At 40.2% G+C, this 26,692-nt stretch overlaps 1 protein-coding gene across 1 annotated transcript in view; it reads right to left on the reverse strand.

The window, feature by feature from the left end:
* Window positions 1-26,692, reverse strand: part of CNTNAP5 (contactin associated protein family member 5) — a 294,672-nt gene that overhangs the window by 79,754 nt on the left and 188,226 nt on the right. The window contains exons 12-13 of the mRNA XM_074873542.1: window positions 20,895-21,014; window positions 8,092-8,292 (exon numbers count right to left, since the gene is read on the reverse strand). Coding sequence (XP_074729643.1) covers window positions 8,092-8,292; window positions 20,895-21,014 — 321 coding nt within the window. The remainder of the gene's footprint in view (window positions 1-8,091; window positions 8,293-20,894; window positions 21,015-26,692) is intronic.

Raw genomic sequence — 26,692 nt, forward strand, 5'->3', positions numbered from 1 at the left:
TCATGATTAAGGGAATGCTGGCTGAGATAGCCTAAAAAAGTTGTCTAATTCTATCCTTCTTTGAATTGTGTGTATAAATAGCTTATACGACTGGGTCTTTCAAGTCAGAGGTATCATTAAGACATGTTTGGTTCTAGCACACATGTCTCATAAAACTATCTATTTCCAAACTCTTATTTGGACTGCAGAATTCCCTGAATTCAAGGTTTCTTTGTTACTGAGGTATAAGTTTTCACAGGTTGAGCAAAAGATGTCATCAACTTTACTCCAAATCAGAGATTCTTTGGGAACAAAAGTCCCAATCTAACGGATTATAAAAGTTAAGCAAACATCTTGCAGCATCTGTTCACAGCACTGACTTCCTTACAGCATCACCAATAACAGTTCACACAATGACCTTCAGATTCCAGGCTCAAAATCTGTTGTCTAGGTTTACATTTAATTTACCTGTCCTATCTGTCTTCATTAACACCCCCGGTACAAGCTTCCTGTATATTGGAAGAAGTACTTTCCACGTCAGTAAATACAGTAAATCTATTCAGTTTGAAGCGATAAATTTGTTTTCTAGATAAACTGTAAAAGGTCTCTTAAAAAATAAATAATAGAAGTGTAATTGCAGAATTTCTCCTTACACTTCACAAAAAAAAAAACCAAACCCAAAACCCCCTGAAAAATCATTCAAGGGAGGAAAAAAAACCCACAATAAAAAACCAAAAGAAATATCCAGTGACAGCAGAAGTATGAAGGACATATTCCACAGAAGCAAAAAGGAGTTACCCTTAGAAGCTCCTTTCTCACTACTGTCAGTCCACACTTCAAGAAGTGTTTTTTAATTCACCTGACATATTGTGTCTAAAGCAAACACAGATAATGGTGCTCCAAAGTTCACTGGACTAGTACCAGGAGACTCGTGCCCTTCTGGTGTCACACCACAAGTATGCCAGGTATCATTAAGCCTGTCCTCTCCTGCAGTGGGGTTCAAGAAGGGAGCATGCTTTCCTCCCACTGGGTTAGAAAACACCCAGTATATGACTGAGCAAGGATTTCTTCCCATGTCTTTCCCATCTCTTGGCCTCTTGGCTGCATTGCAAGCTCAGAGAAGCACAATGGCTCTAGAGGAGAAGTAATGTCAGCAGCTGCCATTCCTTCCTTGGCAGGTATAGCAAACTTTACCTCACTGCCAGTCAGGAGGGATTGTATATGGTGAGGGAAGTAAAGAGTCAGAAACTGGGATAATGATATGTCTGTTACTCACAGGTGCATGCGTGCTAAATGCCAAGTTACCTCCTCCACACAGCAGTTTTTTTATTCTACTTAGACCACCTGCATTTTAATCAGCTGCACACTACTAACAATATAGCATCTTTAAAAATGGCCTCTAAATCTCTTCCGGCAAATAAGGGGGCATGTTGCATTACTATGGCAAACTCTGATCAAAAGTCTCTAAATATAGCACAAGTTATCTAAAATTGTGCTTGTGAGAAGCTGTGAGCACTGCCACTTTGGAGGTGAGAGACAAGGTATGGTGGTGGAAACACAGATGGCAAGTCAATCATTCTCAAGAAAGATATCTGAATTACCCAAGAATAATTACAACACAAGATCTACACCTGCCACCTATCCCCCGCTCTCTTCAATATGAACCACTTTTTGAGGGCGGACTGCCCTGTTCTATGTTATTTTGTGCAATGACAAATAGTCTCTTGGTAATGCAATAACAATTTAAAGTTATTTTGTGCAATGACAAATAGTCTCCTGGTAATGCAATAACAATTTAAAGTACCTGGAATGATAAAATGGAAATTATATTTGAAAGACATAAAATAATAGTGAGCAAAACCCCAATCGTAAATGACTTGCTTGTTATGGGTCATTTTATATCACCTTATGGTACATCTATGTAAAAAACTTCAACAGAACCCAGGTTTCACACGCCTTTCTCCATAAAGATTTATACTGCTCTAAAAAGTGGTGTCCCCATTATATGAAACCTTGGTGCAAAACCATGCTTCAAACACTGTGGGTCACTTCTGGGGAAAAAATACTAGAGCTAGTAAAGGTCCAAGAAGGGCAACTTAAAAGGACTATAAAAGCACTGGATGAGTGCAGAACTGTGATTCACTGTATCCTGAAACAGCAGAACTCAGCGCACTGAGTAAAACATTAGTTTAAAAGATATTAAACAAAAAGTAGTTCATGTGCAGCAAGTAGGGAACTCCTGGGACTTGTTTTCCTAGGAGGCTGCAGAGGCAGACAATGTTCAATATAGTTCAAAAAGTGATTAGACAAATTACGAACACCAGATCCGTAGTGGATACTAAAAGGTATTGGCAGTGGCATAAACTCTAATGCCCTTAACAGAGCAACTGTGGGTGATGGGAACATATTGAGGGATGTGCTGAAGACATCCAGACTTTTGTACTCACCCTAAACTGCATCTGTCCAGCAGCCACTATTGGAGGCAGGACCTTGCAGGACATTTCTTAGCATCTTATGCTCTGACATCACTGGAGGTCTTATCTGGAACTAAAGAGGGAGCTTGCACAGACGAAGACCTCTAGCAACATACAGAGTGTAGATAAAACACCACTGAACTGTCTCAGCAGCAGAATTAAGTCTAAACTCTAAACTCAGAAATTAGGACATGCTCCCTACTGTGAGCTAACACTTCATCTTTCCCTCTAATAATAGAGGCACAACATGCAAATGTGGTGGTTCACAGGTAAGGGCAAAAAGCTGTCTGGCATAAGGAATCACAGACAGCACATGGTGCAGCTTGGCACCGAGATACAGGTCTAGCTGGGAGGCAGAGGGGAGAAGAGGAGGTAGAAAACTGGGTGCAAGTCATATAATACTGAGACTTGACAGATTTTAAGAGGGACAGGCAGAAAGTTCAGGGAGAAAGTGCATTGTTTAGGATGGATGTTTGAAATCAAAGCTTGAGGTGACATGGTGTGGGAATTCTACTGGAAAGAGAAAAATAAGGAAGGCAGGAAAAAAAACACCACCTAAAGACATTCCTGTTTCTTTGATTTTGCTCTAGGACTGATCTTTTCTCAGTCCCTGCCTACACAAATGTGCTATGAACTTGACAGACTGTCAGCCAAGTATTGTAAAGCAAGCTATCCTGCCACTGATACAGCCATCACGGTGTTAAGTCCTTGATATGGTGGATGCGAGGCAGCTTCCCAAACGTTAAGTCTTTGAGTACACCCACTGCTTCTAGAAAACTAAGCAAGTTCAGTCAGAGCTGAGGGTTTCTTCAGTTAATAGTGTTTTCATACCTTCAAACATCTTGTATGTTAACAGTTTAATTAAACATGCATGTGCACACACCCACCTATCCTGGCACACATACCCTTTTTTCCTAGGTATTACCTGAGATGCTCTACAAAGAAAGGAAATCAGAGCCCTGGGGCCTTAAATTTCTTTTCAGATTCCCAGAATACAGACAGCACATTTAGAGGTAGCCAAGGCCTCCTGCCCACTCACCTCCTCTCCTGCTAGCTTGTCTTGGTCTGTGCTTCTAAGGATGAGGCGGTGGTAAAGTCTGTAATCTCTTGCTAAGAGTGTGGATGACTTTCCTAATTAATGCCAACTGTCAGATTTGCTCTGGTTATGTGAGTGTCTCTCCAACAGGCATGGAGAAGTCACAAGAGACTTGAAATTACTGGACAGAAATTGTAAGTTTCGTTTGCCAGCATCACGAGAAAGCCAGATATTCCTTTGATGAACAGACATCTATTCTGATGTTCACAAACCTCCTGAAAATCTATCTGATGGCAGAGATATACAAAAATGCAGTTCAGGGCAATTTAATTTTAGTTTTCAAAGACATGCTTGCAGCTAAACTGTAATATGACAACGAGAACTGATAAGGCTGTTCCAGACAGCAAGAGATGGAGATGAGTAAAACCCTTTACCAACTGCCAGATTGCATGTCTGACACATTTCAGATGTAAAACCGAGTAACTCAATGGGGAAACTACGCTGAATCACACCCACTGGGAATGTGCCTATGTCTTCAGGACAAGAGGTAGTAGGAAGAGAGGAAAGACAAATTCCTTCATATGAACAGGAACAATTTTATGCAAACCAGGAGCTTCCCTTGGTTTCTCTCTGAGGCAGCCCAGAGTGCCACGCTTGCTCCTTTGCCCAGGCACATGATTTTTTTCTTTTCTTCCCCACATCAAAGATGCTAAAGCCAAAATTGCTATGTAACAACATGCGTCTTTGCTGGAGAGTAACTTTATGAATGAAAGGGAAATTTTTTTATTGCTTCTCTGTGAAACATGACAGTGTTTAGATCCTGAAGACAAGGATTTGGGGTTTTGGTGCTACCAAATCATGCATTCCATCTCCTTGGAAAAAAAAATAGCAAAGCCCCAAACGAGAGGAAGCTCAGAAACAGATTAGATTCCTTGCAGGAAGGGGAATTTTTATAGCTCTGTCAATATCAGATACACCTCTGGAAGATGCCCCTCCATCAAGAACTCACTGCTGTGCTTAGTCCAGAGGTATTAATGCATGGTGATATTCAGCAGGCTGGATTAGGTCATGTAATGTTTCCTGCTGGCCTACAAATGCAGCATTGTCATCAATACATGTGCATTGTATACTGACTTCTGAAGGAAGATGTTAAGTGTGGTTCATTAACTGCAATTACATATTATGATACCCTGGGAACACAGAGAGAACACAGTGCTTCAGGCTTCCAAAAGCCTAGACTGAATCAAGAAACAAAACCCAAGAGTTTTGATTTTTTTTGTTGTTGTTGTTCTGACCCCAAATCAAACTCGCTCCAGTCACTTCTGGGCATAAATAACACAGGTGAGAACCTTTTGCAGTGAGTCCAGTAAAACACCCTAGGGTTATTCACACTTGTAGCTCGTCTTCAAGTTTAGGAATGGAAATTCTTAAAGCTTAGAACTCTTCAAGACATGTACAGTGTTCAGCACCATTGGGTCTCTAGGCTCTTCTATAATATAGCAGCAGTTCACCTCAAAATGAATCTCAATTAATAGAGCTATTTAAGGCTTTGGGGAAAAAAAATGACTCGTCATTTCAAGAACTCAAACAATTTATTTTTGAGCATATTCCACATCTTGCCAAACTTACAGCCTTAGGCTATTGAGAAAGTTCAGGATGAAAAACTGAAAGTGTAATTAAAGAGCATAAAACAGGAAGAAAAAAGAGAAAAAAATGATAGGGCCTGCCACATGCACAGCACTGGATTGTAATTTTTTTTCCGACTTATCAGCTGGAGCTATACTAAAGAGTTATGAGTTGTGCAATTCTTGTGTGGTCAACTGTGGCACTGCAGCAGCTGCAAGAGTGCAAGCCAGGCTGCTGGACACTGTCCCCACGTCCTCTCCCTTGAGGAGTTAGTCACAATTTTAGTCCGGGAGAAGTGGAGAAGGAGCTGCCTGTCACAAATTAGCTGGTCTTACAGTTGGTAGATAGCTTTAGCCCTGAAGCTGGATAGTTTATATACTTATATAATATATATAATATACTGGATAGGATATATATTTATATACTATATTATATAAATATATAATTTACACAAGATTATCTGCTAGTTTTTTCTTTTTTTAAAGAAGAAACGATTTGGATCCTTATAAGTGTCCCTAGCTTTACAGAGGCACCACATACAAGAGGTATCTCAAAATGCACTCAATAATGTATCTTTTCCACATACACATGACCAAGTAACTCACAGAAATGTGTAAAAGCAAACACAGGCAGACCTGCTCTAATGCTGTGGCCTTCATTATTTTGGAAATAATGTCAAGTGTGGTGTGTGATACACAAGCCAGCAACACTGGAAGTATTTGTAAGATATTAGTTCCCCCTATTTATGAACAGTTATGCATGCTCATTTTGTTTCCCCTTTGTGTTCTGTTGCTGATATTAATGTTTCATTCTTCAAAAAATGATTAGCAATACAAGAAGTTCTTGGCTGGTAAATTCTGATCATAACAAAAGACATAATTTACAGGTTTTAAAAATAAACTGACTGTAAGGCATCTGATTACTGGATCCATAAACATTCAGTGTTATAGTAACTTTGCTAGAACCAGGCATGTTTTTGATATATCTCATTAGGCAATGTATTTTTAACACAATAGGAAGTCCCATTGCTAGCTCCCCTTAAGGCTTTCTGTGGGATTTCTTCTAACCTACTAACAAATTTAAGAGTTGCTAACAATCAAAGAATCACCAGGACCATACAGACAAGTAACCAGATGAGACTTTGAAGACGTTCAGAAGCCTGCCCTTAATGTCATTCGTCTCTCTGGATGAGTAAACATAAAATCCCGACCCCAAGAGAGAGTCGAGTGGAAGGCAGCCATCCTGAGTAGCCACTGGAAATATGATACCGCAGAGTGACACAGACTGATCAGACCCTCTGCTTTCTTGTTGCTGCTACATTAAGTCAGGGCAAAAAACCTTGTTCCTTCTATCATGAGAGGAAAATTAGTTTTGCCCCAGAAACTGTTCCACCAAGCACCTTAAACATCATATCCACGGCTGTGGGACTCAGAAGAGGGTACACCTCTCCTCTCCAGAAACATCATATGAGTCTGGAGCAATGTGGATGCTTTCTATCTTTAATATACAGTCTAAAAATGTAAATGAATAACCAAATCCATTTATCATCAGCTAAATACAGCTTTTGTGGTTTCTAAGTAGTATTTTCCATTGTAGAAGCTTTCAGAGCCTTTGCACACATGAATTTACAGAGTGCAAACTCCCCTGCAGAGCTCTGACCCTCTTGCATCAGAGGACAGGCACTGCACAGTGCTATCCAAGAAGGTTGTGGTGGGTTAACCCTGGCTGGATGTCAAGTGTCCACCAAAGCCGCTCTATCACTCTCCCTCCTCAACTGGACAGGGGAGAGAAATATAACAAAAGGCTCAAAGGGTTGAGATAAGGACAGGGAGAGATTACTCACCAATTACCATCATGGGCAAACCAGACTCAACTTGGGGAAATATTAATTTATTACCAATGAAATCACAGCAGGATAATGAGAAATAAAAACTAAATCTAGAACAGCTTCCCACCACCCCTCTCTTCTTCCCAGGCACAGCTTAACTCCCGATTTTCTCTACCTCCTCCCTGTGAGTGGTGCAGGGGGACAAGGAATGGGGGTTGTGGTCAATTCATCACACATTGTCTCTGCTGCTCATTCCTCCTCAGAGGAGACTCCTCACACTCTTCCCCTTCTCCAGTGTGGGGTCCTTCCCATGGGAGACAGTCCTCCACGAACTTCTCCAACATGGGTCCTTCCCGTGGGCTACAGTTCTTCATGAACTGCTCCAGTGTGGATCTCTTCCATGGGGTGCAGTCCTTCAGGAACAGGCTGCTCCAGTGTGGGTCCCTCATAGGGTCACAAGTGCTGCCAGCAAACCTGTTCCAGCGTGGGCTCCTCTCTCCATGGGTCCACAGGTCCTGCCAGGATCCTGCTCCAGCGTGGGCTTCCCACAGGGTCACAGCCTACTTTGGGCATCACCTGCTCTGGTGTGGGGTCCTCCCCAGGCTGCAGGTGGAGATCTGCTCTGCCATGGACCTCCATGGGTGCAGGGCACAGCCTGGCTCACCATGGGCTGCACCACGGGCTGTAGCGGAATCCCTGCTCCAGCACCTGAAGCACCTCCTCCCCCTCCTTCTTCACTACCCTTGGTGTCTGTGGAGTTGCTTCTCTCACACCTTCTCACTGCTCTCTTTGGCTGCAGTTTCTGGGGTTCCCCCCCTTTCTTAAACATGTTATCATAGAGGCTCTATCACCGTCACTGATGGGCTCGGCCTTGGCCGGCGGCGGGTCTGTCTTAGAGCCGGCTGACATTGGCTCTGTTGGACATAGGGGAAGCTTCCAGCAGCTTCTCACAAAAGCCCCCCTTATAGTCCCTGTGTTACTAAAACCTTGCCGTGCAAACCCAATACAAAGGTAAAAGGTTTTTCCCTCTGTTCTGTATTGCTACTATTCATTTTGTTTTTTTTTTTCTCCTCAGTTGCAGTGCAGCCTGTACCTGCCGCATAATCAATAAGAGTTAACGAGGAAAGATTTGAGATCATGGCACTTACTTGGGGTATTCAGGAGACGTGACTTTCTGCAGTGGTAGGCTGCCTCTTGTTCACAATACTCTGCACTGTTTATTATGGCTTCAAGTTGCTCAGCACTGCTGTTGTAGTTAAAGGACATGGTGTATGGCTTCTCTGGATCAGCTCCTTGAACTCTGGTTAGCCCTGTGTTGTTGTGCTGCACTGCAGTCCAGATCTTATCTTCTGTTAAATGAAAAAGGATTGAACAGGAAGTTAACAAACTTGCAACAAGCAGGGAACAAAAAAATAATTGAAATATAATTCTTTAGTGCGTTGGAGAGAGCATCAGCAGGACCCTGGGCTCCTAGACGGTCACTCTGTGATGAAGACCTATTACAGGTCATTGTAGCCTACAGAGATGTTTCTCCCTGAACCAGCTCAAGCAAACACTACAGAGCCTGCTGAGCAAGAGAGAAACTATAAGCTTCCCAGGAACCATGGGAGACCTTCAGCATCTTCTATTGCCAGCTATCTGAAGAAAATTAGATACCTTGCAGCTGGCTTTGGCCCTGAGAGAAAAGACATAGTAATATGGCCCATGGGGGTAACACTCATCTTTTGCAAACATAGCTGTACCTGAGAGCACAGCCTATGCTGTTATAACAACAAATGGTAGAGGGAACTGTGGCTGATGAGCTTCCACAAACTCTTATCAAAAAGCTAAAACTGAGAGTATGTTCCTACTTCCCAGTTGGAAGTCAGATCACTCATTTTACTCAGTTCTCAGATTTTTCTACATATAAATTGAGTGATGCCTTGCTTGGATGATGGTGCAGAACAACATATGACTCAGCATCTGTAGTTCACTGTAAATGTTGATACTTTTCCATGCTTGGGAGTCATTCTCATCTCCTTCATCGCATTTACTGTCAGAGCAAGGGATTTTGTAGGTGACAGAAGGCAGAATCTAGGCTTAAGCACAACTTGCACTGTAACAACCCAGCTCGTGACCAGCACTGGCGTTGGCATGATAAGGAGGACATCGCAATTAAAAGCAATTAGCTTAGCAGGGAGGCTGTTTCCTGGATGTTTCTGGTGACATAGCAACAGGCAAAATAACAAGGGCTGCCTGAAGAGCCAGTCTGCCAAGCTGACCCAAAGTAAAAGGCAAACTCTTTAATGAGGATTCACAGGACTGAGCCCTGCACGTGCTTCACAATAATATTGAGTCACATCCGGTAAACTCCCTCTTAATTGAAGACCCTGCTTGCCTAGGAATATACAAGGTACTGACAGGGCACAAGTTTAAGGAAGTAAATTTTAATCATTTGATGAGAGAAAGATTCAATCTCACTTGCAGAAACCTACTAACAGGCAAGGTCTAGACAAGCTATTTCTACTTCATTATTCATGCTTCAACAGAGAAACCCTGGATAATGCTGAACCAAATATTTTCTAAAACAATCTTAAAAACTGCATTTAAGTATTCAGATGGTTTTATCATATTACCTGGTCTGACTTCTTGCAGGGCATGAGTGTTCCAGTTACTCCTTAATACACTGGCATAATGTGCCCATTAGCTTTGTGGCCACTGCAATGCACTGCAGTTGAAGTATTTTTTGTTGAGCTACAAATATCCCACAGATCACTTCAACAGAACTCTAATAGGTGTATAAAAATCCTAAATGGACTATCTGTGCAAAGACACTCAGATGATTTAATGGATTGTCATTATGGAGGCATGCAGATGACAGGCAAGTAACAACCACCATCTGGAGACTATGTAAAGAGGTCTGTTCCGAGACCTGGCTGCAAGTTATGGAGAAACTACTCCCCCAGTAATGTATAGCATTAACTGTAAGGGCAGTTTACACTCAGCAAACCATACATTCACTCACAATGCTCTCATTATTTCTGTGATGGTAGACAGAAAGAGTTTGCTCATAGATCTGTAATTCTGTGGTTCTTATTGAGTTCAAGATGCTGCTTGTGGATCCTTTGAGTTGGAGCTCAAAGAAACATTGCTGCAATGTGTGATACACAAAAGTCAGATTAAAATCACCAGAAATATTACAAATTTATTGCTTGTAAAACTTGCTCCACTGGTTGTAATCACAGTCAACACTATAGCACAATACCCTGCACATATATTGCTTCCAATGCAATATAATTCAATGACTTCATAACACACATCTTGTACATCTGAAAGTAGTGATTCTTATCAGCCAGAGTCTGTTTTTTCGTTTGTTCTCTCAAAGATTGACATGAACAGAGTGGATTTTTCAGAAGCAGTTGAGGGTGAGCTAACTTTCCTCTCACTGAAGTTGGTAGAAGTTTAACCCCTGCCTTCACTGAAAAACCTACTGAAAAGGCAAACATCAAGTTCCTAATGCTGTAAGTGAGATATAAAACCAAGAGATGATGGAATGAACTGGTTGCTGAAATTCCAGATGGGCAGTCATAAGTTCCTCCCTACTGAGAGTTATTAACATAATTTTGGGAAATTGCAGTAAGATTAATGCTTACAATAGCGGCTACAGTGCTGCTCAGGCAGTACATCAGCCTAACACTAGAGTTTCAGAGTGGTTAATAATACTGTGCTTTCCAGGATGTACACCAGGAAGGGTGCTGTGAGAGCACCTGAAAAGCCAAGAGCGTCAAGTTCCAGTAATTTAGAAGCAACGAAGGATTACCGGGAAAAACTTATTAAAAGTAACATAGCATAAAACAGTCTTGTCAAGAAGTGTTGAAAATGTAATTAATTGACATGTTTGAAATGAGGGTGGACAAGACATCAGCAAACATACTTTTAGCAACAAGCACTCATTAACAAGTGTGCTGGACAGACAATGTGACAGGTCTTTCTCTTATTCTCTCTGTGATTGTTCATTAATTTTCAATGGTGTTGTTATCATTACAGCTACACTCAGCTGCCCCTCTGAGATCTGAACTTTGACATTCAAGAACTGGTTTTCTCCACAGGATCTTTTAGAAATAAGAAGCTAACTGCAGATTTTCCATCCTCTGGTTTGTGAAGGGAAAGGAAAAACAAATCAAGTTTCTTTCTGTACTCAAAGAAATTGTGATTTAGCAAGTACATCAGAACAGAGAGTTAGAAAAAGTAATAAAAGAAGAATTCTGGAGTTACATTTCAGACATTTCCTAATCTACACATGCCTGATCTGTTATGTTTACTACTTTTACAGATCAGATCTGTGCTTTGCTGGTCACTTCAGAGATTCCCTCTGTGCTCCATCTTTGAAGTAAAGGTAACCATCAGTACAGCTTCTCAAAAAACATGTTTGACTACATGATCTAGTGAAAGGAAAGTCACAGCCACCAGCAAGCATACCTCTAGGATGGCAAAAGCTACCACCATTCCAGTTTGTTTCTTTTCCCTGTGCACAGTTGGTGTAGAAAGAGCACAAAGAAACACATCCTCTGGTACCTTTTTATTTTTAACAACAACCAAAAAAAAAGGCAAAGAAAGAGACTTTAAAAACTTGAAGTCTGAAAAGGAGTCTTCAGATTAGAAGGGGAACCCAACACACTGCAGATGCAAGACAAAAGAGCTGGTGACAACAATGTTAGAGGAGGAAAAGGAAGTGAGATGTGTTCAACCATCTCAGCCATGCTTTTTCCTGCTTCCCAGGGAAAGGATAAATACTTCCATTTTAGAAAGAGGGACGTGAGGTGTAGAGGGGCTAAATTACATACACAAAGTCACACACAATCTGCTAGAAGAATAAGGGATTACATTCACATCACAGTAAAAAAAAAAAAAACAAACAAAGAAAGTTCTTTCTTTTGAAAGGACACCCCTTTGTTTACATGAATCAAATGAGCCTGAAAGCGATTTAAACTTTAGTTTGCTTTGGACAGAGTGGGAGAGCTGACACTGCTCCCTCTGGAGTCTCAGTTGACTCGGGGAGAAGAGCTGGAGGGCAGTAAATTCTTGAACCATTTCAAGACAATAGCAAAACCATGTGCACCTGCTTTCGTAGAACAGAAAACCACACAAAAATAATGAAGACCCTCACCATTCAGGTTAACTCTTAGGCTTTATTCAAGCACTATTTTCTCTACCTCAAGCCCAGCAGCATTTAGAAAAAAGATCATGCTATCTTCTCAAATTCACATGCACAAGTGGAGGTAGGGCTGCTCCCAGAATACAGCTGCCTGCCTCAGAATGAGGTCAAGGAATTTTACCCTTACAGCTCGATCAGTGTGTACTCTGACGCCTACTGCCAACAATCTGGGAGCTTGCATTCCAGGAGTGCTTCAGGACCTGTGTAAGAAATACAGCTGCAATCTGGACATGTACACAGATCGCTACAGCTAGAAAGTAGTGCAACAGCTGTCTGCAACCTTAGCTCCATGACTTGCATATGCCTTTGCGGAGGCATACCTCTGCACAGATTATGCCTATGGCTTTTGAAAATGGGGCTTCAAATAGTATTCATATTTCACAATACAAGGACTGATTTTTTGAAAAAAGACCTTTGGGGTTTTTTTGTTTGTTTTTATTATATTTTTAGGCATGGACACTGTAATCATAGATGCAAACTAAGTTTAGTGCCACTGGCTCCTTATAGCCACTTCCATACTTGGAAACTTTTAAACTAGGCAAATAAGGCTCTTTTTTCCTTTATTTCAAGAAAGAAGTTATCATTATCTTTTTACGTCTGTCCATACTATATGTTTTTTTCCTGTTTACTCAATTTAATGAGCTCTCCCTGCACTTGTGAATTTGCAATGAGAATGAAAAAGCTGTTCTCCAGGCAAAGGTCACTGTTTATTTTTACCTTCTATTATTCCACTTTATTATTTTATTACTTTCTCAGCTTGGTAAAATTTCAAACCGCACACAAGCTGAAAGTCATTCAAAACCCGGTAGGAGAGTGCAGCCACATCTTCTACTGTATAACCTGGAATAGTTAAATGCGGCCTTGAAAAGCAGATTTCCTAAATGCTTGTTAAATTGTTCCATAATTCAAAGGTGACAATGCTTTAATTTCAGGGTAATGCTACAGCTTTATGACTTCGCAGTTTTATTTAATGGTCCAATTTACTAGGATATTATGCTGCCTGTATTTGGTCCTAGGAGATGTTTTTACAGCATGGGACTGCAATGCATTTAGCACATTTTAGACCCTCTGTTTAGCCTCACCCATAGTTCTATCATCTTGCTGGAAGCCTCCAAGTTGCTTTTGACGGCACATAAATTAAATTGTGGGAAATTAGAGCAGCTGGGAAACTGGCTTTCAATGAGTTCTGTATTGTCTAATTCTCATTTTTATTCTTCAACTTGAAATATCTCTGTGGAGCACATTTCACCCATACAAACTGCATCACTCCTTTGTGATTTAGGAGGTTTGTCACAAAACAAGATTATTCAGACTGATTAAATTGCCAACAAGCCAAACATACGGTAAATGCTACATGAGAGAGAGAAAAATTGCTCTGAGAGCTCATATGATGCATTTGTTTCATAGTGCTCTACATTGAATGCCAAATGTTGTCCTGAAAGCTGTACCTATAACTACAGGAGTAACCACAGGAAGGACAGACTCTCCTCCTTGAATGTTGTACTGTTTTAAGCTGCAGTGGCAGTTTAACCCAGCCACTCAACATCCACCCCTCAAAGAATATGAAAAGATAATTTCTTATTGCAAACAGCTTTAATTCACTGACTGCAAGAAGATGTTTTCTGAGTCTCCTATGAAATCCACCCCTTTTTTTTTAATAGCTACCTTTTTTTTTTTTTCTGTTGGCTGACCCAGCAATATGTGCTTTTGCAGCTTGTTTCGTGCTCATCAGCCTCCTCCTGGTTTCTGATTAAGCCACTTCCAGCCAGTGCAGAAGCACTGCAATGCATTTCCATGGAAAGAATTCTCGGGGGGGTTCCTGTCCCCCCCAGTGGGCATGCAGCCCACTCTCCGATGGTACTGGCAGACTGCACCTGCCAATGTGCATTCCTCAGGGATGCCCACGCCTGGAACCATTCCCCATCTGTAAAACCTTTCTGGCAGTCAGTAGTTGGCACCAGGAAGGCACCACCCCACCCCTGGCTCCACAGCCAGGCTGCCCCAGCCCTGGCAGAGAGGGAAGAGCTGGATTCCCAACTCTCTTGCTCGCTCTGAGCCCATGGTTTGAGGCACCTCTGTCAGTAGAATGACCATACCAGGCGGCTCTGATGGATGAGAACAAGACACCTCTTCTGCAATCCCTTGCACCCTCATCCCCATGTGCTGGAATCCAAAGATGACAAACCATTATTCCTGCCAGCCTACTTTTTGATGATACTCCCTTTCCATATTTCCTCTAATACAGGGTATCTACGACAAGCAGTGAGAAATATTCCTCTCCAAAAATTGAAGAGGAAGTCGCTGAACTAGTTCCTAGTGCAAAATGGACACTTCTCCACTGTACTCACACTTGCTGCACTTGTGACAACAGTGCAATCCTCTCTGACTCAGTTTCCTTCATCTAAGGTGAGTTTTGAGAGACTCAACATACTCCCTTTACTGCTGGTTCATATGCTTTGTGATGGCTCAGACATCTGCATGAGCCTGGCTGACACGAAGTGGAGCCCACAGGAGACCTGCTGTTCTGGTGCCACACCAGGAGGCTGGGCAGGACATCTGCAGGTTTCCAACATGGCACTAGACACCCGTGTCTGGGGCAAATGGATTCACCCCTTGTAACTGAGACAGCTGAAGTGACTTTTAGAGAGCCAGAGCTTATCTACTGTTACGTTCTTCTGTACTAACACTTCCTCGGAAGCCTCCTGCAAGTGTGACAGTGAAGGCAGCCTGCAGGACTTCTGCTGTGATGTTCATCAAAAACACTGAACTCATCATTTTACTGAAAACATCAAGGTAGCTGTTGACAGCACAATGCCTTTGACATAATATAAGCACTAAAGAGTTTTCATATTATAAATTCTGGAATAGTTATTGAAAATTCAAAACAGAAATGTATAAATTGTCAGAACTACAGCGTGCTGAAAGACCTGTAGTGTTTGAGGGGATAAAGTGTAAATCTTTAAGGGCTGTCTTTAATCTAAATAGTAGTAAATAATTTTTAAAGGATTCCCATTCGTTGTTTTCTCCAGTGATAAATTCAATTACAATTACAGACAGTAAGCTGCAAGGTACACTCATTAAAAAAAAAAAAAAAAAAAAAAAGACAACAAAAAAGGCACTCCAAGAACCTCCTTAAGAAGTTCAAATCTGTAAAATCTTATCTAGCTCATTCTGAGAATCTCAGGGAGTTTCACCATTTAAGTTCTTGTCCCACAATTACAGAGTTGCAGGTAATAAAACCAGAATTAAGGGCATGATCTCCTCCTTCTCCTCTCTTATTGCCTCAGTCTAACTGGTGGCAGTCCTCCTTTCCACATGAAAGTCTGCCAAGTCCACAGGAAACGTAACAATGGTTAAATCACATGGTGACTTCTGTATCAGTGTAATTGCTATACAAAGTAAAAGGAGGTGATTTCTTATGGAAAATGAACTAATAAATTATATAAGCAGATGAACTGAGAGGCTTGTGTGGAAACAAAGGGAAGGTAGATGCTCTGGAGAGTAATACCACCAGTTCCATGATTATTTTGGGAACATCACTGGGATCCCTACTGCAGTGATTGAGGTTCAGCCAGCTCTGCTTTGTAGTAGACTGTCTCTTTGTTACTCCAGACTGCTCCTTGTTCACAGCAAAGTGAGTGAAGCTGAACTGCTACAGTATTTTCCTCAAATAGCTGATCAAATATCATACTGTAAATGGGACTATTCAGACACCTAGAGTATTTAGACACTTCAGCTAAAACACAACTTGTATTCTCCTGAATTCTACCCCCTTTACATGCCATGAAATATGTACTATCTGGGAAAATAAAATCTTGATCATTGTTAGCTGAATAAAAAATAAAAAATTGCAAGTATAACTTTGGCAATCTCCTTCACATTTTAGAATCCCTTAATCTGTCTGAGATTTAAACACAGTTTCAACACAGAGATAGAGAAAAGAAAGCTTTACTTTTCTGGCGTCAGAAAAATAGGCAATATTTGCATTTTGAGAGGTGACTGCAAAACTGAGATGATCCACAACAAGGAGAGATATATTTTTTCCTTAATTACTTTTTCATCATGTCAGTTTCAATAACAGATCTTGGACTAGCAGCAAGACCTGGGATAAGGACTAATTTTCCCCCAATCTGCACCCCTGGAGGAAAAGAGGTGAGGAAGGAAAAAAAAAAAAAAAAAAAAAAAAAAAAAAGGAGACAAACTATTTGAGGACTGAACAAATATCTAGCTAAGATAAAATTAAGCATTGATTTAGTCATGGCAATTTCTAAGCATTATTGATTTGATAGCCCAGGATCTGCACACAGTAAAACAGCATCAGTGAAGAAGTACAGTGGCAGAATTACTCAAGTGTATTGTAAGCAAATCTTTCAGATATTAAGGGTAAAATTTACTCCAGAGGAGATGAAAAAAGCTCATTACACTTTCCATACAGGACAGCAAAACAAGTACATGGATGTAGATTGCATGTCTATAGACTTTGCACTGGAGAAAGTGAGTATTAGCATTTAAGTAGTACTCCAGACAGATCAATAGATTTCTAAGCAACAAGAGAAAAAGAATAAACCTCGCAATGATAGAAAGACTGCCAGACCAGAGGTTCAGAGGGTCCACTAGATGTTTTTTGTATTGATTGTTATCAGTCACTTCAGTGGGAAGTGAAGATTAATTCAACTGGTCTAATTATCAAACAATCAGCCTACAGGGAAAATTTCTTTCCCAGCGCTGGTGGTTATTTATTACCTCAAAGCATGACAAGATACATTCTCTCTGTACTTTATGCAAAAAAGTGTGGGCATAGAGCACCATGGATGATGGGAGACCCGGGTAAAACAAGCAGAACTAGTTTACATTCCCATCCAGACAGCCCTGGAAAAGGCTAGCTATGTTCCCATGGCGCTGAACACAATCATCTCAAATTAATAAACTCTGCATGGACCCTCATGGTGTCTCTCATAGCATCCAACTACATATGATCACGGTTTGGGCACATACACCTGGTTCACTTCCCTCATGCACATGCATATTTGGTGTGTATTCCTCGTTGTTTCTTACAGTTGATGAATTTCCCTGTGAAAGTGACTTTGCTTTGTGTATAATGGGCATATAAGGTGAAGAAAACATTATGTTAATAAGGCACTGTCTTTTTTAAAAAAAAATCTAGTTTTGAGTTTGTTGTCTTCCACTGTCATTGAACTGTCTCTTTATTCCTATTGTAAGAAAATGCAAATAAACATCAAGATCACTTCTGTCAATGAGTCCTATTCACTTTGGATCTTCCCAAACTAAATAGTCCTGGATTATTTACTTCTAACCTCTCTCTATACAGATATCTTTCTATGCCTTTAATTAGGTACATTACTGTTCCTGACAACCTCCTATTTCAACAACATATTTTACTTTTAGAATAAACAGCCTTCAAGATAAGATCCTTCTAAAGTGCTCCACACACTCTTCCCTCTTCTTGACCAATTTAAATAATAGCATGCCATCTACAATTTTTGTCACCTTGCTTTTTCAGCCACTTCTCCAGACAATTAATACTTTTACCCACTTTGTTATCAGCAGATATCCTGTGACACTCTATTGTTAAATTTCGTTCCATACTGAAAATTGGCTTCATATTTTTAAATAATGTTTTCCTCATTTTGTCTTCCTGCAAAATTTCCCTTCCCTTAATTTCTCTCTCCCTCTTTGTCTTTGTATGATTGTCCAATTCCCTCTCAACACACAAAATTGCAATTTACTGGTTTCTTCAGAATTTTTATTCAGCATTGGACTGTTGAAGTTGACAGGCTGCAGAGAAATCACTGGGACCATAGACACAATAAACTAACTTGTAATGTCGATACTTCCCATATCCACATCACATATTGGATGCCTATGACCAGACACCAATATGTGAGAAAGCTGCTGTTAGTCTGCCCTGGTTAATAACTGGATACAAACAAGGTCCCTATCTGTTCAATTAAACAGGTAAAAATTAGAAATAATTTTAAACAAATGTAAATGAACATTAAGGAACAACACTGTTCTCTATATGCAATGATGCTGCTCCTTACTGATGATCTGATTCCTTCTTTGAATTCATCCTTCAGAGATTCAAGGCAGTGTAATTCCCAGATGTCATTAGTTCACTGCACCTCTACTTTTAAAAGCACTACATGAGTCATTTCCCTGGATTTTCCATTCCACCTCTAAATTCTTCAGCCTGAACATGTTTTGGACATAAAGAGGTTACTGCTTCTTGAACTGTATACAAAAAGAACAGCCAGAGTAAAAGCAAACCTTCGTTTAGCCCAGGAGCCCACCTCTGTCTTCGAGGGCGAACACACACCCAGGCAAGCGAGCAAAGGCAAAAGACTTTCCAGAAACTCATTCCCATTTCCCAGCAATCTTTGTCTCACAGCTGCCTGAGCAGGGAGCTGCAACTAAACCTCCCCATTTAATTGGACCTTCTGAATCTATCAGACAAGACTGGGGCTTTTTCCAGCCTCTTTTCTTCCCTTTGTTGATACATTGACCTCCTTGATGTCCTGAGGTAGTAAGTTTCAAGTTGAATTATTCATTTCATCAGGAAAAAGAAAACAAACAAAACCCCTCCAAATCTCTCCAAATCCTGAGATCTAATAATTTAACTGTTCCTTAGCTCCTATATGATGAAAAAGAATCAATCCCTATTTGCTTTCTCTATGCCACAGATGATCTCCATGCTTTCCTGTGACAGTTCCCTCCACCACTTTTTTAATTTGTTTAGTCTCCCTGTACGTGGAAGCCATCCATGTTTCTGACCATCTAGATTTTTCCATGCACAGGAGGTGCGGTATGGATCTATGTCACTGAACAGTAATGTTGACTTTTTTGTCTCTGTTCTTTGTATGTTGCTAATATAACAACATAGAATTTTATTTTTTGACTTTCCCTGAATATTGATACTTTCAGAAAGCTATGCAGAAGCATCACTTAAAAAGAACAACAAACTCAGAATCCATCCCTGTGCACATACAGTTAGTTTTTCCATATTTTGCACTTAATCTATTACTGTAAACAATTTTTATCAGCATAACAATAACGTATGTTCCCAGAGAGAAAAGAAGTTCTTGTGATTAAGGCACCCAAACCATATTTAGATGATACAGAAGCATAACCCAACTGTACCTCAAACTCTCTGGACAACTGTAAAATAGTAATTTCTTTCTATGGCTCAGTCCTTTTTTATGCAATAGGAATAATAGAGATGCCTGTGACAAATGACCTTCCCCTGCCTCAAATGAGACATCTAGGGGAAAATAAGAAATACGAAAAAGTTTTCCAGGCTAGGAGGTTCTGCCAGTTTTCCCCACCTCCACGTTTCTCGTAACCAGAATAAATAAGAATGTCAGCAAGTTCATTACAGATAGAGAGAAAATCAGGTATATGCCTCCTGGATTTCTGCCAAATAAAATTTATTTGAGAAAAAGCAGATGCTTTCTGCAAGGAGTTTGTCAAAAATCCTACTTCTTCAGCAGAGATAAAAAGCACTGACAATGTTTTGATCACACACATTTATATGATAAATAATAAAAATGAACACATTTCCCACACTGGAGATCAAGGAAGGATATTCAGACAGAAAGGTGAAACTGTGTTTCAATTCTTACGAGATTCAACAACAGTGAAGGAGACACATCTTATTAAATATTTGTTACACTTGAATAAAAAACATACTTAATAATTAACTGGTGTTCATTTAATTAACATAATGATTGCCCAATTAAATCAAAATGAAAATTTAATTTGAGACACTTTAAGTACAAGGAGATTAAGGATAAAACATGAATATCCTGAGTCCTTAGTTTTCAGGACTGAGTGTGGAGGTGATATGTGGCAAAGTAGCTCAACCAGAATTAGTAATTTAGAACAGGTAATAAAATATTCTTTCATCAGCACCTGGCCACAGGAAGTAAAAAATGCTGAACAGGAGACAGTCTAGGAAATTTCCTCTCCATTTCAAAACTAAAAAGCAGAAAGGACGCTCTATGATATGAGCTATGTAATCTTTTCTCATACCCTTGCATGACAGTCCTATATACAAAATAGAACCCACTTAAGGGGAGAATGTCAGACAGGTATATTCATTTGAAACACTTTTTATTTTAAAACTACAGAACTGTAAGGTTGAAAAGTCTCAACCAACAGGTCACCTTGCCAGGATCTTGTTCTGCTACCTGTCTCTTCGGTGCCCCTCTTCTTAAGAGAGCCATGCCTTCTCCTCCACACAGATACCCAGGACTATCAAGGTTTCTGTTCTCTGGGACATCAAAGGCAGCACATCCATATGAGGGGAGGTATGCCTGCTTAAGTCAGACTGGAAGGGTTTACAGCTAGCTCAGTGAAAGGAGTTTAATAATTGTTCCCAAATGTAGTGTTCTAGTAAAGCAGAGAAACTATTCAGTTTCAGAAGGATTCAGGTCTAAGTTTCTACATATTTAGTAAAAAACACAAATATCTCATCATTAAAAGTTATGATATTATGAAAAATATATCAGCAGTGCCCTTTATAAGGTGCAAATACCATTGTAAATACCACTTAGCAACAGTACAAGGTGAGTTTTTCAAGGAAACGTCTCAGAGTTGAACTTCAGTTACTATCAGTTCCTGCTTTTTCCCCACTACTGAAAGACCTGTGATTGCACAGTCTTCTTAGTAGAACAATGATAGATATGTCAATAATATTAGAGCCAACATAAAGTACTGAAGACAAGGTTAGGTCATTACCTGTTATATTGCAAAAAACACGGAGTGGTCCAAGTGGTCCACTTCCATCAGAATCGATGTAGAAGAAACCTGACGTCTTCCCTTGGTGTCGGTAACCCTCACAAGATTGTTCATAGATAGCTTTAAAAGAGAGAGAGTAATTGCATCACAAACAAGGAGAAAACTGACAGACACATTTTATACATGAGTACTGCTTTAAGCATTGTTATGAACTGTTGGTTCACTGCTGATTAGCATGTGAAGGAGTTTACTGCATTTGGACTTGAGTCCATGCTCAAAATTAGGCATGTATTTAACTACTTCCTTGAACTTAATATATTCTGGCTTTAAAGATATGGCTAATGGCCTTATTTTGGATTGAAGTATGTAAATTCTTAAGTAAATTGATATGAACTTTCAGATGTGCCACCATCTAGTTATGGAGTGATACATATATGTGTTCAAATAGTATTTCAAAGACATACGTACTTACACACATGTACACATGATTTACTACCTAGGCATGTGCTCAAGTCTTGTCAACACAGATGACATATTTTTGCCAGTCCTCAGATTCCCTGCAGGATATTGTTAACAGGTAGCTATAAACCACCATCTATTACCCAAATGAAAACAAGCCATTGTCCCCTAGCAGAAAAGCTCAAACTCAGATATGGTCTCCATTCTGGGTGACATATTTATGCTTCAGACCTACTTTTATACAACCAATTCTTTCTCTCTGCTTATCAATATTCTTCTTCTGGAGGGCTAGTGCCCATGAAAATCCAAGAGGTTAATAAAACAAGCACAGCAGGTCACCAAGACCAAGAACAGGAGGAAAAACTCCCACAGGCCTGTACAATTCCTTGTATTTGAGGCATGTTTTCAGGAAAGATATCATAACTGTCACCTCACATGGGGCAAAGAGAAAACTCCCCCAGAGAGGCATTTAAGAGGTATCAGAAACCTATATGCATGATCGTGGATCTTGAGCAACAGTAACGTTAAATCCCATTGCAGGAGGATTGATTTTTTTTCCACTCTATTAAATACGTACCCGATTATACTGACAAGCTTATTCACCATAACAGCATATGATTGTTCAACTAATTGTCAGCAAATAGAATAAAAAACACAGATAGACTTAGCAGATAGATCGAGACTTCCTTTTTTCTTCCTATGAGACGGAGTTATTTGGAAGACACAGTAATGGAAATGCAAGCAAACAGAATTACCCCTAATCGTTAAGTAAGCTTTTCAGTTCTACCAGTAGCAGAACACACAGAAATATATTTGAACATCATCTCCGGCTTCTGTGAAGTCAAATCTATCTTCTTCTTACCCCTTAATTTTAAGAGCACATTTAGCTACTATTTGCATATTCGTACATCATTATACAGCAAACACAGGACAACATATTGGGAGATACTCAGGGAAACTGATGAATAACCCATTTGTTAGTCACTGCAAATCTTTTTTTCCAGGCCTCCTCAACTCTTCAGGCAGCAGAGCAGTACAATTAAACTTGATATAACATAATATCTGCTGTATCGAGGTTGTAAATACAACTGCAAAGTTCCCAGTGTCTTTCATCTGGAAGGAACTCAAGATTTGCAGACCGAGTGCAGTGAGAGCACTTCCTTGCCACTTCTGAAATGCAATTCCAGCCTCTCCTGCAGAAGGCAGCAATTGCTCTGCACCAGCAGGAAGAGTTCCTCATTCCCACTCCTGTGCGATCATAGACTCACATCCCTCCTTTCCCCTCATCCCCTAGAAGTAGTTTCTCTAATGCAACAAATTTCAGAAAGGCTTAAATGTCAGTCTGAAGTAGCCTTGTCTGACTATTATTCTGAAGAATGCTATAAGATAGTTAATCACTCACATTTTAATGAAATTTAGACATTTCTTCACTTCTGCTGACAAAACAGAAGAATCACAGTTCTAGGGGCTCTGATCCTAAACTGCGTATGAATTAAGAGTCTCACCAGTCAATCACTTGTACCACTCACTGAAATATGCTTTTCCCTTGTACATGTCTCTCCGGACCAGACACCTTTAGCAGGCAGAACATCACTAAGTGCTAAATATGCACAGCATTACCCTTCCCGGAGTTAAGAAGCTGCTTAAGGTACTCAGCACCGCGTGAGACAGTGCTTTAATTAGTATCCATCCTATAATAAATAGAATTAAGAAAGCTTCTTCCTGACAGTCATTAGCCTGGTGTAGAAAGCACCGTAGGAGTCCAGAAGATCTCTAAATTCCCCCTGTGATAGCTGGCCAAGTGTACATATTAAACGCAAATAAAATAAAATCCCCAAACCAGAACCTATTGTTCCACTATTCACAACCTGAGGGGCTAACAGAGAGTCCCTCAGTTGCCGAAGTGCTGACAAAAGCAACTGGGATATGGAGGGTCAGGGAAGAGACCGTAACAGGCGATTAAGTAAGCAATCAAGGAATCATGGTTTGATCAATTTGCAAAGTTCTCAAACTGCAGTTCACTTAGTGAATTTGCTGTCATCATCATTACAGGACACTTTATCTTGTCTCATTAGGGAATATGCCAATTGCTCCCCCTGAATTGTTTGCTGAGTATTTTTGAAGACAAAGGGTAGTGCAAGGGGTAGAGACATAAAACTAATATGTTGTCAGTGAACTGGCACAGCTAGAAACTCATTCTTCATCACAAACTTTTTCTTACTAAGTGTTTTGCTGCTTCTTGACTGCCATTTTGGCTGAAGGCCAGATATACTCTTTTCAAATTAATAAGGAAAGATGTGAAGATTCAGCCATTAATAATGTGGGCAGATGCAAGCAGAGATGATCTACTCACCTTTAGATGGCCCTTTGTCACTGCAACTTTAGGAAAAAAAGGCTGTATAGAGCTAGAAATCAGTCTAGGCGTGCTCAACTGGTATAAATCTGAAAGGTGCACAAGCTTCAGTGAAACTACAGTTATGTCTGCCAGAAGAAAATCCATCCTGGTATGTTTTCCTTTTGGTTATATGAGAATTCCAGCAGTAAATACTAGGAAGTAGCACAAGAAGTGGGAAAAGGCTGTAAACCTCGAGCTGTAGCACATACTCTATCTATCATGACTTAGAGGAGATCTGGTTTGGTGGACAGTTTCTTTTGTAGTTACATGCTGAGTGTTTCACATGCTTATATCTTAAGCATTTGGTACTGCATACTTCTAGACTTGATGGGCCATTGCTTTTAGTTCTCCTTTTTGCTATTTATCCTGTATAATGCATCAAGGAGAAAACTATATTTGTTTTCCAGTCACTGGCAGATGCCCCCACAGACATTTCAAGTGCACCATCCATTCCAAGCTCTGCTCAATGTCTTTGCAGGCTGAGCTGATTGCTTGTTCCAGAATAAAGTTATGCAATTCCATTTGCTGAAAAAGGCCCTATTACTCCAGTGACAACAACCCTAAGCTGTCTTTATGGTTTAATGAAAGACAAGGTCTCTTTGCAGTCATTCTTCTCTTTATGCAATCAGAAATAACATACAAAATAAAAACCAGGCGAACAGTCGGCTGTGACTGTTAAGACCCCAGAGCCTTAACTCTGAAAACTGCCTTCATAGTTATGTTCCATTTTGCGCCAGGCATCTCTGATGTAGATGGAAATGTGGTTGTTTTGGGAACAGTAGGAAACCATTACTGTAGTTGTCATTAAAGAGTCACCAACCATTTATGCATGTAATAGGGCCTTACTTTCAAAAAGCAAGCACCAAGTGTAATTATGGAACTGTTGACAAATGCATACATTTTAATGTCAAACAACGTTTGCAGTAATTGCACCTTTTTAACAAAGGAGAGGTATTCATCAGTTCATTCAGAGTAGAACCCATCAACAATTTTCAAGCATTATTTTTAAATTTAAAAAACCAACAAAAACACAAACAAAAAACAGTGATTTTATTCCTTTCTGTGAAGCATTTTAATAGTGTTTATTCTTTCCCTCCTTCAAGTTTATTTTCAAATTTTAAAATGTTCACCAAAATAACAAAAATAATGTTCTTTACAGGCTGCTCATGCAAAGCTTGTTTCCTCATTAAAATGCTTAATCAAGCACTTTTTGAAAACATAATTTTAAAAATGAAACCTCTAGGTTGTCTTTTGTCTCAAAGAAGCAAGACAGTTTTCCTTCTCTAACCCTCCCACACTTTTTTTGGACTAATTTTGACTTATACCAGCCATTGAAGCTAAAATGATAGTTTCCATCAACATTTGCTTCACTGAGCCAGAACCACTGAAAATCACAGTTTATGACTTCTAGCCCCTGCTGCGTTTCCTCAGGCCCTTTTGGGAATGAGCTGCACTGCCATGCAGCGATAGCACTGCAGTTCCTGCCCCCGAGTTCCCGCAGGCGGTCAGGACGAAGCTGTTTGCTTCAGGGAGTTGCACTACGCTAGTGCTCGACAGAAAGAAATGACAGCAGTGCACATGAACCCAGGCTACTCCCCTGCAAGTATGACTTGGACTTCAGAGTCAGGTATGGCAGGTAAAATCATTAGGGTAAACTACAGCACAAGGCAAAAACCAAAGCGTAAAAAGAGTCACGGGGCAGAGTTTGGCTGATGAGCTATTGCTGGTAACAGTGGGCATTCCCGGAAGACAGAACAAGAAACAGCTTGACTCCAAGGTCCCAGATTTAGTAAGGGAAACTGGACATCAGAAATATCTGTTTTACTTGGTCACAAAGAGACTGGATGTCTTTTATTGACTTTTTCTTTTTTTTTTTTTTTTTCTCCCCAGAATCACTTATGAGCTGTAACATTGGACCCTGTGCTGACATTTTTGCAGTGCCCTTCAAGGAATTTTTTTAAAGGCTACTGCTGTGTTTCACAGAGAAATTTAAAATCATGCCAGAGCTAGCTACTGAAACTGATGCAGCCTGAGAGCCCCATTCTTCATACCAAGAGCTATTTCCCTAAGTACTGTATGTGTCTTGCCTACCCGCTAGGATGAGCTGTGCTGATGGTGCTCAGGCATGCACAATACTGACAGAATTCAAGATATCTATTTCCCAAGCCCTTATAATCCTCTGTGAAATACAAATACCCAGTTTTTCCCTCAGGTATCTCTTTCAGCCTTAAGTATCTCAAATTAAACTAGCTTTTCAGATCAACAACTCATCCCATCAGAGCATTCATTCTGAACACTGCTTTACTCGCTGATCATAATGGCCATCTTTTTTTTAGTTCTCACTTCTCACCTTTCTGGGTGATTAAGAAATGGTTCGTCAAACTTTGATCAGCATTTACAAAATAAACACTTTATCGCCAGTCAGATCAACATCACCCAATTCTACATGTTCTCTTGTATCTCCTGGGATATAAAGATTCATAAGTTCAAAAATCAAAATTATGGATCTGAAACATACACATTCCATATTTTCTCAAGCCACATACACTACATCTCTACAGGAGCATCCTAGCAAAAATATAAATATGCACTTTGATTGATCAAGGTTCGAGCTGTAGATCCATGATTCAGACTTCAATGCCAGAAAGGCATTAAGAATTTTAATGACCTATTTTGACCTTTTGTGTAAAATCTAGTACAGAATTTCATTTTCTAATTCCTTCATCAAGACTCTTATGGCTGGTCAGCCAGAGCACATGCAGTAGCTCTCTGCACCCTGCAGTCAGGTCTGACAGGACTGGGGTCCCTCTTAGCTTGGCTTTGCAATTGAAACTTCAGCCTTGATTCAGTACACTGCAAGAGCCTGACAAGTTTTAAATATGAGCAATTTCATCACTGTTCAGCTCTCTGAAGTATCTTGAACCTGTTAATCCAACTGTTTTAA

The sequence above is a fragment of the Strix uralensis genome, chromosome 6, assembly GCF_047716275.1.
Source record: "Strix uralensis isolate ZFMK-TIS-50842 chromosome 6, bStrUra1, whole genome shotgun sequence".
Classification (NCBI taxonomy): domain Eukaryota; kingdom Metazoa; phylum Chordata; class Aves; order Strigiformes; family Strigidae; genus Strix; species Strix uralensis.